General features: G+C 39.2%; 1 protein-coding gene across 1 annotated transcript in view; it reads right to left on the reverse strand.

Moving 5' to 3' along the window:
• Nucleotides 1-13,275, reverse strand: part of si:dkey-103g5.4 (uncharacterized) — a 31,174-nt gene that overhangs the window by 14,696 nt on the left and 3,203 nt on the right. The window contains exons 8-18 of the mRNA XM_004543721.4: nucleotides 12,730-12,869; nucleotides 11,819-11,995; nucleotides 11,496-11,626; nucleotides 10,570-10,727; nucleotides 9,924-10,151; nucleotides 9,083-9,421; nucleotides 8,855-9,003; nucleotides 8,431-8,689; nucleotides 1,313-1,483; nucleotides 733-890; nucleotides 507-647 (exon numbers count right to left, since the gene is read on the reverse strand). Of these exons, the coding sequence (XP_004543778.1) occupies nucleotides 507-647; nucleotides 733-890; nucleotides 1,313-1,483; nucleotides 8,431-8,689; nucleotides 8,855-9,003; nucleotides 9,083-9,421; nucleotides 9,924-10,151; nucleotides 10,570-10,727; nucleotides 11,496-11,626; nucleotides 11,819-11,995; nucleotides 12,730-12,869 (2,051 nt within the window). The remainder of the gene's footprint in view (nucleotides 1-506; nucleotides 648-732; nucleotides 891-1,312; nucleotides 1,484-8,430; nucleotides 8,690-8,854; nucleotides 9,004-9,082; nucleotides 9,422-9,923; nucleotides 10,152-10,569; nucleotides 10,728-11,495; nucleotides 11,627-11,818; nucleotides 11,996-12,729; nucleotides 12,870-13,275) is intronic.

The raw sequence follows: 13,275 nt of genomic DNA on the forward strand, positions 1-13,275 counted from the left end.
CACACACTTTCATATCTTCATGTAGAGGAACATTGAGGAGGAACAACATTTTCACTTGCAGTGCAATAAAGAAATTGAAAACTTTATTTTCCAGTGTTTGCTCCCGATTCATTTGCATTATTTGTAAATGTTAAAACAGCTCAACCCCTTTGAATTTCTTGCTCTATAATAATAATGGATTGGATTTATATAGCGCTTTTCAAGGCACCCAAAGCGCTTTACAATGTCACTATTCAGTCACTCTCACATTCACACACTGGTGGAGGCAGCTACAGTTGTAGCCACAGCTGCCCTGGGGCAGACTGACAGAGGCGAGGCTGCCATTTCACACCATCAGCCCCTCTGGCCAACACCATGTAGGCAGTAGGCTAAAGTGTCTTGCCAGGACAGAGAGCCCGGGGATCGAACCAGCGACCTTCCGGTTACAGATGCGCTTCCCAACCCTATACTTCGAGTTAAGGCTCTATAAGATATTTAGAACCAGAAAGGAAACCGCTCCTGCTGACCTGATAAGAGTTTACGTCTGTGACTCTAAAGAAACACTGGGACAGAGTCGAGTCCAGATCAGTTAGAATATCTTCCTCCCGCTGCCTCTGCTGCTGCCAGTAACCGTTTCGCACACACACCTCTCTTTGAAGTGCCTCCACCTGGCAGGAAGAAACAAAAATATATATATCATATCAGATATCACATCAGAAGAGGGGGGCATTTGTGAAAACATCTATCTGTTACCTGCACACTGTCAGTTTGCTCTCTAATCATTAACCAGTAGGAAGATGTAACTGGCACAACATTTTTTCTAGATGCATCCAGCCTTGCCCCGACGACTGGGGCCAACAGCCCTGTCACTGGGTCAACAGTCTGAGATCCATAACGGATCGCCACCAGTCCTGTGAAGTATAACAGCATCAGTAAGCAGAACTTCCACAATTCTGTAATGTTTAACTGAATTTAATTGGAGATCATTTATCTGAAATTTCCTGAGTAGGACTAAACTTCAAACGCTCCTGTGTCAGTTCTTGGTTTAGATACGATTCACCTGCACTACAAGCTGTTAGTTCTCATTCTCACCCTTCTTTTTTCAATTAATTCCTCTGTCATTAGTACATGGGGATCCGCCAGGCCCGGGAGCTGCTGCCAGTCTCCTCTGAAGCCTTCCCCAAACTGCAGCCTCAGTTCATACTCACGCCACCTGCCATTATCTCCTAGACATGCTATCAAATCTAAATTAGGATGCGGTCCTAGCTAGGGAAAAGCCAATTAGACAAGATTAGGTTTTATACTATATATCAAAAGCATGTTTTCACAATACCTTTTCCATTTGGGTCCTCCATGGTCCCTGCCAGTGGTATTGTTTTCCCAGAAACAAGGTCAATCTGAAATCCCAGGATCGGTACACTAAGGCCAGATCCTAAAGGATCAGGATACTCCACCCCTAGCAAAGCCGGTACACATATATCTGAACCTGGCAGAGGCATCTCTCCTGGTATGAACAAAACAGAAGCGTGTTATAGAAGAAGAAACAAATGCAATCATTCAAGTTCTGTCAACTAACATATTTCTATCAAGGCTTTTTAACCAGTGTTAAAAAAGAATGAATTTTTACATTCATTACACATAAATGCAGACAAAACCTTTTTTAAATGAAACATGATCATGATTTCTCGAAACATCTTACAAAACATGTTAAACATCATGAGAAGTGAACCTAATCACCTTAATGATTATCAAGGAAAAAAGGTCAAACACTGCAGTTGTGGCAACTACAATGGGAAAGTCAAAGTAACTCACTGAAGATCTACAAAAAAACTGTAGATTTATATAAGTTTATATATAAATCTACAGTTTATATCTACAGCAGCTGTAGATTCCAAGACTTCAACAACTGTAGACACAAACAATTGTACATAAGAGGAAATAAAACAGCTCCACCCAGAGGAAATTGGTTTGTTCAGGAACCACAAAAGCTCAACCAAACTCAGCCATGAACTGGAAACTTCTGGGACACCAGCATAACTGTTTCCAGTCAGTCACAGTGGTGGTAGCATCATGCTGTGGGGTTGTTTTGCTGCCAGTGGTACTGGTACATTGCGCAAAGTGGATGAAATATTGAAGGATGGTTACTTCAAATTCTTTAACTTCACCTTAAATCAACAGCTAGGTGGTTGAAACACGAGGGAATATGTATATATTTGAGCCTGAATACATTTTTGACAATGTGTGGATGTCAAAGGCCAATTCTTGGTTTTTAAAGTTATTAAAAATGTATGCTGTATAATAGTTCCACTGTGGAAAAGGAAAAATTGAAAAAAATAATTAAAAATGCCTAAGTACCATGTTATTCGAAAGTTTATATAAACTTCTGACCACAACTATTTATCGATATTGAAATCCATGCCATAAAGTTCCCAGTGCACAGTTTCTGTGCTGATGTTAATGTCAGAGAAGGTTTGGCGCTGTGCAGTTATTGAGCGAGCAGTAAGTAGCTCACCACTTAAAGACCTCGTTCTGTAAGTTGACATGGTCTGACTCTTCATGACTGTGTTGTTGTGGTTGTGGTACACTAATGCCACTTACAGTTTGTCATGTCTAGGGGGGAAGAAATGTCTTGTTGCAACCCGTTAATGTAAACTACTCAAATTCAGTGAACTCTTTATAAAATCCCATTCTTTTATTAGCATTTTTGTAGGTGCTTCATTTTATGGAGCTGTGAGTGTGGGACTGAAAAACATCTGAATTCAAAGATTAACATGTAAACGTCAAAACTCTATGCAAAGCCTTTCTGGGATTTCTTAATACGTGTAGTTTCCTATTGTGCAGGAAACTGTTTAACTCCCTCACAAAGGCTGCCTTTTGGTTTTTGGCCTAACGCTCTCTCTGGTTACCAATCAGCTATTTCTAATTACTTTGTACTACTGGAGAAACACGTTTCCATGCCTGCAGGAGACTGCAATGCAAACTATGTAAATCAAAACTGGATTATTTCTGGCTCTTGTGCATACTGAATTATAAATATGCTTTATCTGCAGCCAAGGTAATATGTTTCTTTTACATAACCAATAGCAACAAAAGGTCAAGCATACTTCTCGGCGCAGCAGCCAAATTTAGCTTAGAGGTTTAACATTACTTAGGTTAACTAGAGGTTTGCCTGTCTGCTGTAAAAAGTTAAATGTCTCTTAATTTCCAGTTAAAAAACAAACAAACAGACACTGGCCATTAAACTAACAGTCACTTTCATTTCTCAAATTGTGAAAAATCTGTTATGTTTGATTCTAACCGTTCTCTAATAATCATCACATGAACGATATCACCAAAACACTTTTTCATAAGTTTTTTTAGGTCAAGGTTTTTTAATTCAGGTTGCTTTCGGTGTCGGAAAAAGGTCATATGAAAAAAGTGAGGCATGATGACTCATTTCCAAAAGCCATATTACGCTTCAAATTTTATGGGTCATTAACGTTGTTCCACTAACGAGGAGCCAATAACTGAAAGATGTACTCAGTCCTTAGCAAATAATTTGTGTTTTATTTATATATATATATATATATATATATATATATATATATATGTGTGTGTGTGTGTGTGTGTGTGTGTGTGTGTGTGTGTGTGTGTGTGTGTGTGTGTGCAATATCTGCTTTGTTTTATTTATCTATTTATTTATTTGTTTGTTTGTATTTTTTTGAGACAGGCTCCTTGTGATATATAAAGGTCGTGTAAAAAAAAAAAAACAACTTTAACTTAGTAAGTGTCATTGTCCTGGAGCTCTTCTTCACTTCCAAAGCCAAATTTAAACTTTGAAAACAGACATGGACAGACAAATTACCCATGAAATGTTTCTCCTTTGTTTTCAGCAGCAGTAGATATTTACTCACTTTTTATAGAAACACCCAAAAAGCAAATCAAATGGTGTGCATATTCCCATGTGCAATACGATAAATAAAATGGCTACATCTTCCTGTTTTCGAAAGCATGGACTTTGAGGGGTGTGTATCACAATGGGCTGTGCAAAAATAAACGTGGGTTGAACAAGATTCATTTTATGCATCTATAATTTGGAATTGAGTGTGACTCAGGCACCCCACACCTTGCAAACCTATGATTCACACCACCACCATTAGTTCATATTTGTGACATGATGGTAGGGATGATTCACACCACTAACAACAGTTCACAGTTATATGAAGTAATTTGTCACAGAAGAAAAAGTGTGACAATGTGAATTGTATTGCCTGTGTGACATTAACCCCTGGTGGGACAAAGGGTTATCAGAATTCAAGTTTTTCCTAATTAATAAATCAAAGAAACCTTCTTTCTTACTGTTGTTTTGTCAAGATTCAATTCTACTCCATTACAAATTACTGGTAACAAATTGAAAAAAAAAACTACTATGTTATTTTTTGTATTATTTTTTTGGACACTTTTACTTCTATGATTATCAAAGTTCCGAACTATACTCTCATGCATTTTAAGTATGAATACACTATTATGATGATACCTTTAAAATCAACAGTTCCCTGTTAATGGTGCCAATTAATATCCACACCATTGATTTTTGCAGTAAATACATTAGGCTTTGCATGTCTCTGTGTTCTACTTCTACTAATGTGCAACACTTTTCTGCTTTGGTGATTTTGACCTCAGTCTTAAAAGTAGGTTCGCTCATGAGTTTCATTTTGCACACTTGGGGAAATCCAAGCTGTGGAGCCTAAATATACTTTGACTTGTTTTCACATTTACAGTTTATGTAAATCTTCTTTGTATTTGCTCCCACTTTATCTCTCAGTTTCATTTTCCCCTGACATGCAATTATCAGGTATTTCTCTGCACTGCTACGCTAACGATACTCTGGTGCAGCTGGGTGTTAAAGCCTGTGACCTTAGCATGCTGAGATCACTAAATGACTCACAAGATTATATCAAAAACAGAATGTCTCAGAAATTTTCTGCAGCTTAATTATATCAGGAAATAAATCCTGTGTTTTGCTGACTCCCTGATGGATCACATTAAGCCCCCTACAAACAAACATAGGTATTGCTTTGATTGTAACTTAAGTTATTTACTAGGGGTGCAACGATATTCGTATCGATATTGAACCATTCGATACAGTGCTTTCGGTTCGGTACGCATATGTATCGAACAATACAAAATTTGTAATTTATTTTATCAACTTTCCTTCTGACAATGCTGTCTGTGTTGAGCGCTCAGTGAATCTGCGTTCGACTACTCCGCCTAGGCTGCACTGTCGAGCGCAGATCCACTGAGCGCTCAACACAGACAGCATAGTCAGAAGGAAGAGCGCAGGGCAAGCTAGCGAGACAGAAGTTAAGCTCTCCTTGCAACATGGCAAATTGAACCTCCCCCACCCTCATTCAGATCTGGCGTTTGGAATTATTTTGGTTTTCATGTGACGTATGACCCTGAAGGTAAGCGCGTCATGGACTAAAGTAAAACAGTATGTTGGATGTGCCACGCAATGCTCAATTACATGGGTGGGAACTGGTGTGTTAGCGCAGTTAGCTCGTTAACGTGTTGGCCGTCCAGCCCCATGCACGGGGCGATCCGCGGTAGCTCGTTAACGGAGATTTGCCGTGTTGTGGCGTTAAGGTCATTTCAACGAGATTTACGCTGACAGCACTAGTGGGAACAAAATGAATATGACTGCACATTTACGCCGACATCATCCTAGTGCAAAGACAAGTGGAAGCAGACAAAAACAACAAGCATGCATGCTACAAACTTTACCCGAGTCATTTAGATAGCCGTTAGCACATGATTCTCCTTATGGGGACCTGATATGTTTAATATGCTGCTGAGAATATAGCCCAGAAGAAGCGGATAGTATAGCTTTTATTTTGGAAAGAGCCATTTCTCTGTAATAAACTCTCTTTTCCAAAGATGAGTGATTCCTCAATCAGATACAGGGCTCGCAATATCGCTAGCCCGACATCCTGGGGCTAGCGATTTTTCCAGTCGGGCTACCAAAATCTATCTCTGCCCTGCCCGTCGGGCTATCGTAGGAAGGAAAAATATATGTCAATGCTTTTGCATTCTTTCGGAAATGTAGCTGGGTAATTATGTCATTGGCATTGGTGAGCCACTGTCAATATGTGACATATTGAAATCGCGTTTGAATTGGCGCTTGTTTTTTGCTTTCACTTTGCAATCGTGCAAACTGTGTATAGAGAGCGACATTACTGATTGGTGAGTGACAATAATTTGTGCACCAATTCCTCTGACATCGTCTTATCAATCGTTAGCTTACTATGCAAACATGACAAGTGAAATCTCCCGCAGCTTAAACATGTGAGAGGTTGATCGCGCAGAGAATCGCTGAGCTTATGTGAGTGCGTGTGTAAAAGCAGCAGGATATATATTAGTTCTGCTGAGCCAAATAAGACAGGTCAGGGTGAAGAAGTGACAGCCAAAGAAAAGCTTACCACAAAACGGAAAAGTTATGACAAATCAGACTATAAGGCAAAAAGAAAGTGCAGCTTTATGGTTTCATGGACAAAAGAATTTCTGTGGCTGCGATATGATGAGCTATATAACCGGGGCTGCACATAAGTGGTCCGCAGGTGCGCATTCGCTGTCAAAATAAAAAACACGCACAAGGGTTAGGGTTAAATTTAAAAACTGTACTTTTGAGTTAAAATATATATTTATAATTTTAATAAATGACAAATTAAAAAGGCATGAACATTTTTTTTGTATCGAAAAAATATCGAACCGTGACACCAAAGTATCGAACCGAACCCAACCGTGAATTTTGTGTATCGTTCACCCCTACTATTTACATCAACTTTCAAAATTAAATACAAAATAGAAATAAATCTATATTTAAAAGATATAGGCCTTTTCACATGTCTTTGTCTCCTCATCCCTACAAATATTTCAACAGCCTCTTCCCCTGCCTCAATTAAAAACTCATTAATTGCCTCCTGAATGTACAGAACTTGGTTGCCATGACTACTAAACAAAAACCAAAAGTAATGACAACATTTTATCAGTACTTACACTTTGGGTGATTTTTTTTAACCATGTTCATCAATTATAAGCATTTTGATTGTTTTATGTTTTCAGTATCTTGTGATCATTAATGGACAATAACGTGTTTCTGTAATCCGATTACTTTTTCAAGTAACGAGTAATTAGATTACTGTTACTTTCTCATAAACAGGCTGCGTAACTGCGTTACTAAACCATGATTGTTTGTGAGAGTGTCTCATGACAATGACGTACAAGCGTGCAACGTCCATGGCAACAACAAACGTGTGTAGATCACCAATGGATAATATGGAGCACGGTAGAGAGTACGACCGTGCAGCGCTTAAAGCTTGGAAGTACTGACATTACTTTGAGTTTGACTCCGTAAAAAGTGACACAAACATTAGTGTCTGATGTACACTCTGTGTGGGAATAAAACTTTTTTCTACAGAAAAAAATGGAAACTTCAAATCTGAGCAAGCACCGAGCACGCTGTAACGGGAATGTGAAATTCACAGAGAAACCCCCAGATCCCCCCACTGACATGACCGCTGCAGCACCACACCACACTCCTGCTAAACAGGTGAAACTAGATGTAAGAGTGACAGGATTTTGTGCTGTGGAATCTTTGGTTTTATTTATTTTTTGCTGTCTTTTACTTGCATCTATTTGAAAGAGTGAGTATAAACACAAAACATTATTTATATGCTCGAATATGCAGAAAATAGGTTTAAATGTTAAACAAATTTCTTCAGGTGAAAAACTGTTGCGTATAATTTAATTTTTGCTTGATGCATTGTGCATAAAGTTAAAAATTAAAACTAAGTAATCTAAGTAACTAAGTAATAAGTAATTAATTACTTTTGGAAATAAGTAATCAGTAAAGTAACAGGATTACTTTCTTGGAGAAGTAATCAGTAATTAGTAACTATTAGTTCTTGCATTCTTGTGTAGGTTGTAGAAATAAAAGTAAAACTGTATGCTTATGCAACCTTCGGTTGTTCTTGGCCTCTGCACAGAACTGTGTATTTCAGCGTTCTTACCATTTATATTTGCTCCAATATCAAGTCTGAATCTCTCTTCTCTGAGAAATGACTTCATTAAATTTTCTGAAGTTAGTAATAAGTGCATTTCAATATGCTGAGTAAGAGACCAACACCTCGTAATTTTTCCTTTCAGCAACCAGACTGTTTGTGGAAGATGGTGAGCAAAGATTAAGATGAAAAGCTAAAAGGAGATTGAAATGCTAACTTTTTTTTCCATGTGGAGAAATGTATTTTTAGTAAACTTAGAGAAGCTAAAAGTTTAGAGAGCACCTAAAGGTGAAAGATAAGAGCTTCTCAAGAGAGAAAGAAGCAACAACAAAAAAAAGGAGAGAAGAAAAAATGTTTTTTTTTTAAAACTGTTTTGTACTGCCCAAAACAAACTATTCAAGTATTTCCTCACCCAGAGTCCCTCCATCCTGCTGCAGACCCATGGACCACTCCTGCAGGATCTCCAACCTGGTCTGCAGCTGTAGTTGACAGTGCAAACTCCTCCCCCAGGCCTGCTGGAGCTCTTTGGCTGCAGTGAGAAGATGATCTTGTTGACTACTCCCTCTGTCACTGCCAGGTTGGGACTGCACATGTTGCAAACTTTGATCTGAACCCCACTCTTCAGTTAGTGGCTTCAGCACATTCAGTACTTTGAACAATGCTGCCAGAACCTGTGAGACACAAATCTTACTCTGACTCCAAAAATGTTTTTATTTTTGAATCAAACATCTGCTATTATCTGTTTCATTTGTTTTGTTACATAGAAACAGTTACTTTTTATCATATCGATACTTATTATGTGAATGCAACCAAAAGCAATCAGTCTAATTAAGCACCTTGCTTTCTAATAAAGTTTGATATCCTCCTGCATGGGGCACTAGTTGTCCAGCCCGTATGGTTGCCCCTCCAACTCTCACCATCTGCCCACTCAGTGGTTCAACAAAGGGCTCACCCAGCAGGACTCCACCTACTGGCAGCACATCTCCTACAGAGGCACACAGAACAAGTTTGTCTGACTGAAGTTATGTACTCTAGAGTGTAACGGGAACTCCAGCAGCTCTAACCTGTGATTGGATCCAAGTTCACCCCTACGGTGAGCACAATGTTCCCTGTCCTGGAGTCCAGCATAGGATAACCAATCTGTATAGGCTGTGGTAAGCGGGTGAGAGGGCAGACATGGATTCTTCCCAGAGTGTAGACTAACCCAGTTTGGGGGTGAATGGTTACTGCCAGAATAGGTACTGGGACCCCTTTGTCAGGGTCTGCCATGGGAATCCCCAGCTGCAGTCTCTGGCCTGGTCGGAGGCCTCTGAGGTGAGTGCTGGGGAGAGGCTGGTCTGAGTGGCAGGAGGTCGGGTAAGGAATGAAAGGAAGGAGAGGACTATCCCACTTCCTGTTATCATCTGGAATCATTTAAAAACAGCACATAATTGCTTTTTAATGCAGAGGTCTCAGACATGTTTCATGAACCATATGAGCCCTTCTTCAGAAATCTTTAATGCGTGTCATAAGTTATTTTCCATGAGCTATTTTAGCATAAAATGGTTATATTCATTTTGATTCAGTTCATTGCTGCTTGAAATGACCAGGATCCCAGTGTATTAGGCTTTCTATTTGTAGAAACAGCATGTTTTGGTCAGGTTGTAACATGTTTAACACAAATGATCTGTTCTTCTTTAGTAATTGTATTTAAAAATGACTCTTGGTGAGTTTAGATTTATTCATCTCTAAAATACAAAAGATTGCCATTGGTGTTTTGTGTTTTCTGAGCATAAACACAAGATTGATTGATTGGGCTCTTTATTTTTTTTTAAAAAAAGTCTGAACTAAGTTCACATGAAATCTTTTTTCTTTGACTGTTTTATTTAGCATTGCCCTCCTCAGTAACCCACAGCCAATTCATACCTGTACAATGGTCAGCTGTGCAAACTAATGTAGAGCTGGCAGGATCATAGGCCACGTTTCCAGCAATGGGCAGAACTCTACCGGTGTGTGGATGAACAAAGAAATTAGGCGGCACTGCCATCGTGTGGCCGCTGCTCAGCAGCACATGGCTGTGAGCATTTGGCCTTATGAGGCCTGTGACTGAATCACAATAAACAGCCCCAGAGACACGGACGGACCCATCAGGATCTGGAGTTAAGCAGAAGAGGAGATTATTGTGATCAATCATCTAAATAAAATTTTCATTTAAACCCATTCACACTGTTTGTAAATTTAAATCCACAGCCTTATGTGGCTACACAGTTATGTTTGATTTACAACAAAAACATACAGTGTATTTATTGGATACATCATCTAACATTTAGCAAATTAATAATGGCCTGTATTTGTATAGCGCGTTACTTAATCCCTAAGGACCCCAAAGCACTTTACACTACATTCAGTCATCCACCCATTCACACACACATTCACACAATAATGTATTCTAACCCAGCTTTTCTCAGCCATAGTCTGTCTGCATGTTGCAGTTCACCTAATAAGCAGCAGATGGTGTAGTTTCTTTAAGAAACATAGGCGCAGATAAACAAATGAAAGAGTTTTGACTCACCAAAGATGTCATCTTTGGTAAGGACAGTTCCAGTATCAGGGCACAACAGTTTGGCTCCTATACCTTCGCCCAACAAGCCCCAAGACCCCTGACGGTGGCACTCTGCCGACAGTAGATCTCCCATCTCATCGACCAGTGATGTTAACCTCTGGATCAAACTGAAGATGGGAGACAGCAAAATGAATATTCAAGGGAATTTAAACCCTTAAACTCTAAGGTTCCCCATTACTACAGTCATGTGGAAAAAGAACGTTTTCACAGGACTCTATGCATGTGGAAAACGACATACATCCCACAATTCAAAAGTTTGTAGAATCACTTTTTAACCTGAATAAATTGATTATTAATAATTGAGTATTCATTTATGGACAGCTCTTTTAAGGTCCCACCCTTGTATTTCACTAACGACTTTGATTTGCTAACTGCACCGCCTTCTTTTCTTTTTCATCCAATTTCTTGTACCTTTGCTGCTGCACTGAAAATCATTGTCCTGTTATGTCACCCAATTTCAGCCATCTATGTTACCATCTAGAGTCTACTCAAAGACTGCAAGTTGCCTAGATCCTGTTGGTGCAAAACAAGCCCAATTATCACCCCTCCACCCATGTCCTTGACAGTTAGTATCAGATGATTGTGCTGATATGCTGTGTTTGGTTTCCACCAAACATGGTGATGAGCATTATGTCCAAACATCACTGCTTTGGACTCATCAGTCCAAAGGACAGTCAGTCAGTTCTATAAATTTTAATTGTGCTGTCATAAACTTTGAGGTCTGTAGCGTCTGATATGTGGCTCCTGGGTTTTTTGGTCAGACCCTGGGGTGAATTTGTTGGGACCTCCACTGTTGGGGTACTGAGTAAACACACACCTGGCTCTTTCTTTTTCACATGGCTGTACTTGAATAACTGAACAAATGAAAGCTTTACATTTGTTGGAACAGTTCAGTGGAAGTCTGGTTGTTACTATAAAGCTTAGACAGTAGTCTGGTGCACTCTCTGAGCCGAGATGTGAACACACTGTGGATCCTCCACTGGGCCTGCTGCTCTCGCCTCAGAACCTGAAGAAAACCAGTCATACTTGATCATGTATACCTTGCTAATGCAATAATTTTACATCTGAAAGTATATACTTGTTGAGCGATGCTATCTAAATATACTTTACTCAAACTGATGCTACACTTGCTATTAAAACTTTTGTTAAAAATTTGAATATAATTTGACATGTATATGCAGCTTAATAAAATGTAAACCTTCAGCTGACTGTCAAGTAGTGTCCTCAGCTGTGAGGCCAAAGATTTTCGTCGCACCACCTCTCGTTCAATCTCCCTCCTCAACATCGCATAACCTTCCCCCGGCTTTTCCTCAGCGATCATATGCGGATGGAGTATTTGCAGTTTCCCAAGCACTCCTTGGTATAGCTCTTTTACCTAGATGAACACATATTTTGGAGACAAAAAGAAAACATTAAGTGTTTGTCATAAGCAGATAATCTATTGACAGCCCAAAGCAACAACCACACATTTAAATAGCACTAGTGAGAAATGCAAGCTGCAAGAAGTGCATCAGTGCAAAATGTTCCATCTCCACTTACATCTTTAACACCTGAGCTGTCCTGAGGGCTGTAACCAAAATCTGTTTGCTTTTTTAATAACTTAACTTTTCCAAACATTCCCAAATTGCTCTTTCTCAAATTACACAAAAATAAGATTCTCTCTTCCAAATGTTCACTACAGCAAATATTCTGTTTTGGCAAGAGATGGTTCCCAAAGCGTGCTGGATGTAGAATGGCACATGTATGCTGTGAATTCTCCACAAAATGTCCTGTTCAATGGGGCATTACTGAAAGTTTGTACTCGGGAGCTGTTAGGTTTTCCAATCAGACTGAATCAGACATTTGCATTCTTCCCTGCAAAGAAGCTTCATTTTAAAAAAGAAAAAAAAAGACACCTGAGGGCTAAATTATTTATTGCCTATTCATAAACCAATAATATAGGCATATTCAATATGCAGCTTTTATTTTAAGAGTGCAAAAGAGAATACTCTTTTGTCTGGTGTGTTTCTTGAGAGAATAAGCATGAGTGTGTGAGTGAGACAAGAGAGTAAGCGTTTATCATTTGACATGCTTTGTGATTGATTGGCATTTAAACTAACAGCAGCAGACCTCAGTGGTGAGCTGTCCCAGTCGTGTAGTGACAGACAGGCTCTGCTTGAGCAGGAGGCTGTAAAAGGTGTTGCTGTTGAATGCCTCCAGATCCACCTGGTGTTCATAATCCCAGAACTCCTCCGAGGCGTCTGTGGAGGCTGTAAAAAAAAACACCATCACAAAGAAAAGGATTACAACAATATAAAAAACTCATCCAACTTATTTCAAGGTGAACTTTGATAGGTTATAGCATTATATGATCTTTTGAAACACGTAAGCATGTTTTGCAACATCCTCTCTACTGTTCATTTACAGACACACAGAAGCCTTGCTAAACATTTCACATTTTACAAGCATGTAGCAGGTACTTATTTCTCCCTTTTAACAGGTATTTTAATATGAAAATGTAACATTTTGTGGCATAAGAATTCATTTTAAATGAAGTAATAAGGTCTTGAGGGAACTCCATAAGTTCCCTAAAGATCACTGATGTCCATGGACAAGCTGTTCCTGGCAGTTCCTAAAGCTTTTTCAGTTATTGTGGAATGATCTGTCTGCCCATGT

The sequence above is a fragment of the Maylandia zebra genome, linkage group LG14, assembly GCF_041146795.1.
Source record: "Maylandia zebra isolate NMK-2024a linkage group LG14, Mzebra_GT3a, whole genome shotgun sequence".
In the NCBI taxonomy this organism is placed as follows: Eukaryota; Metazoa; Chordata; class Actinopteri; order Cichliformes; family Cichlidae; genus Maylandia; species Maylandia zebra.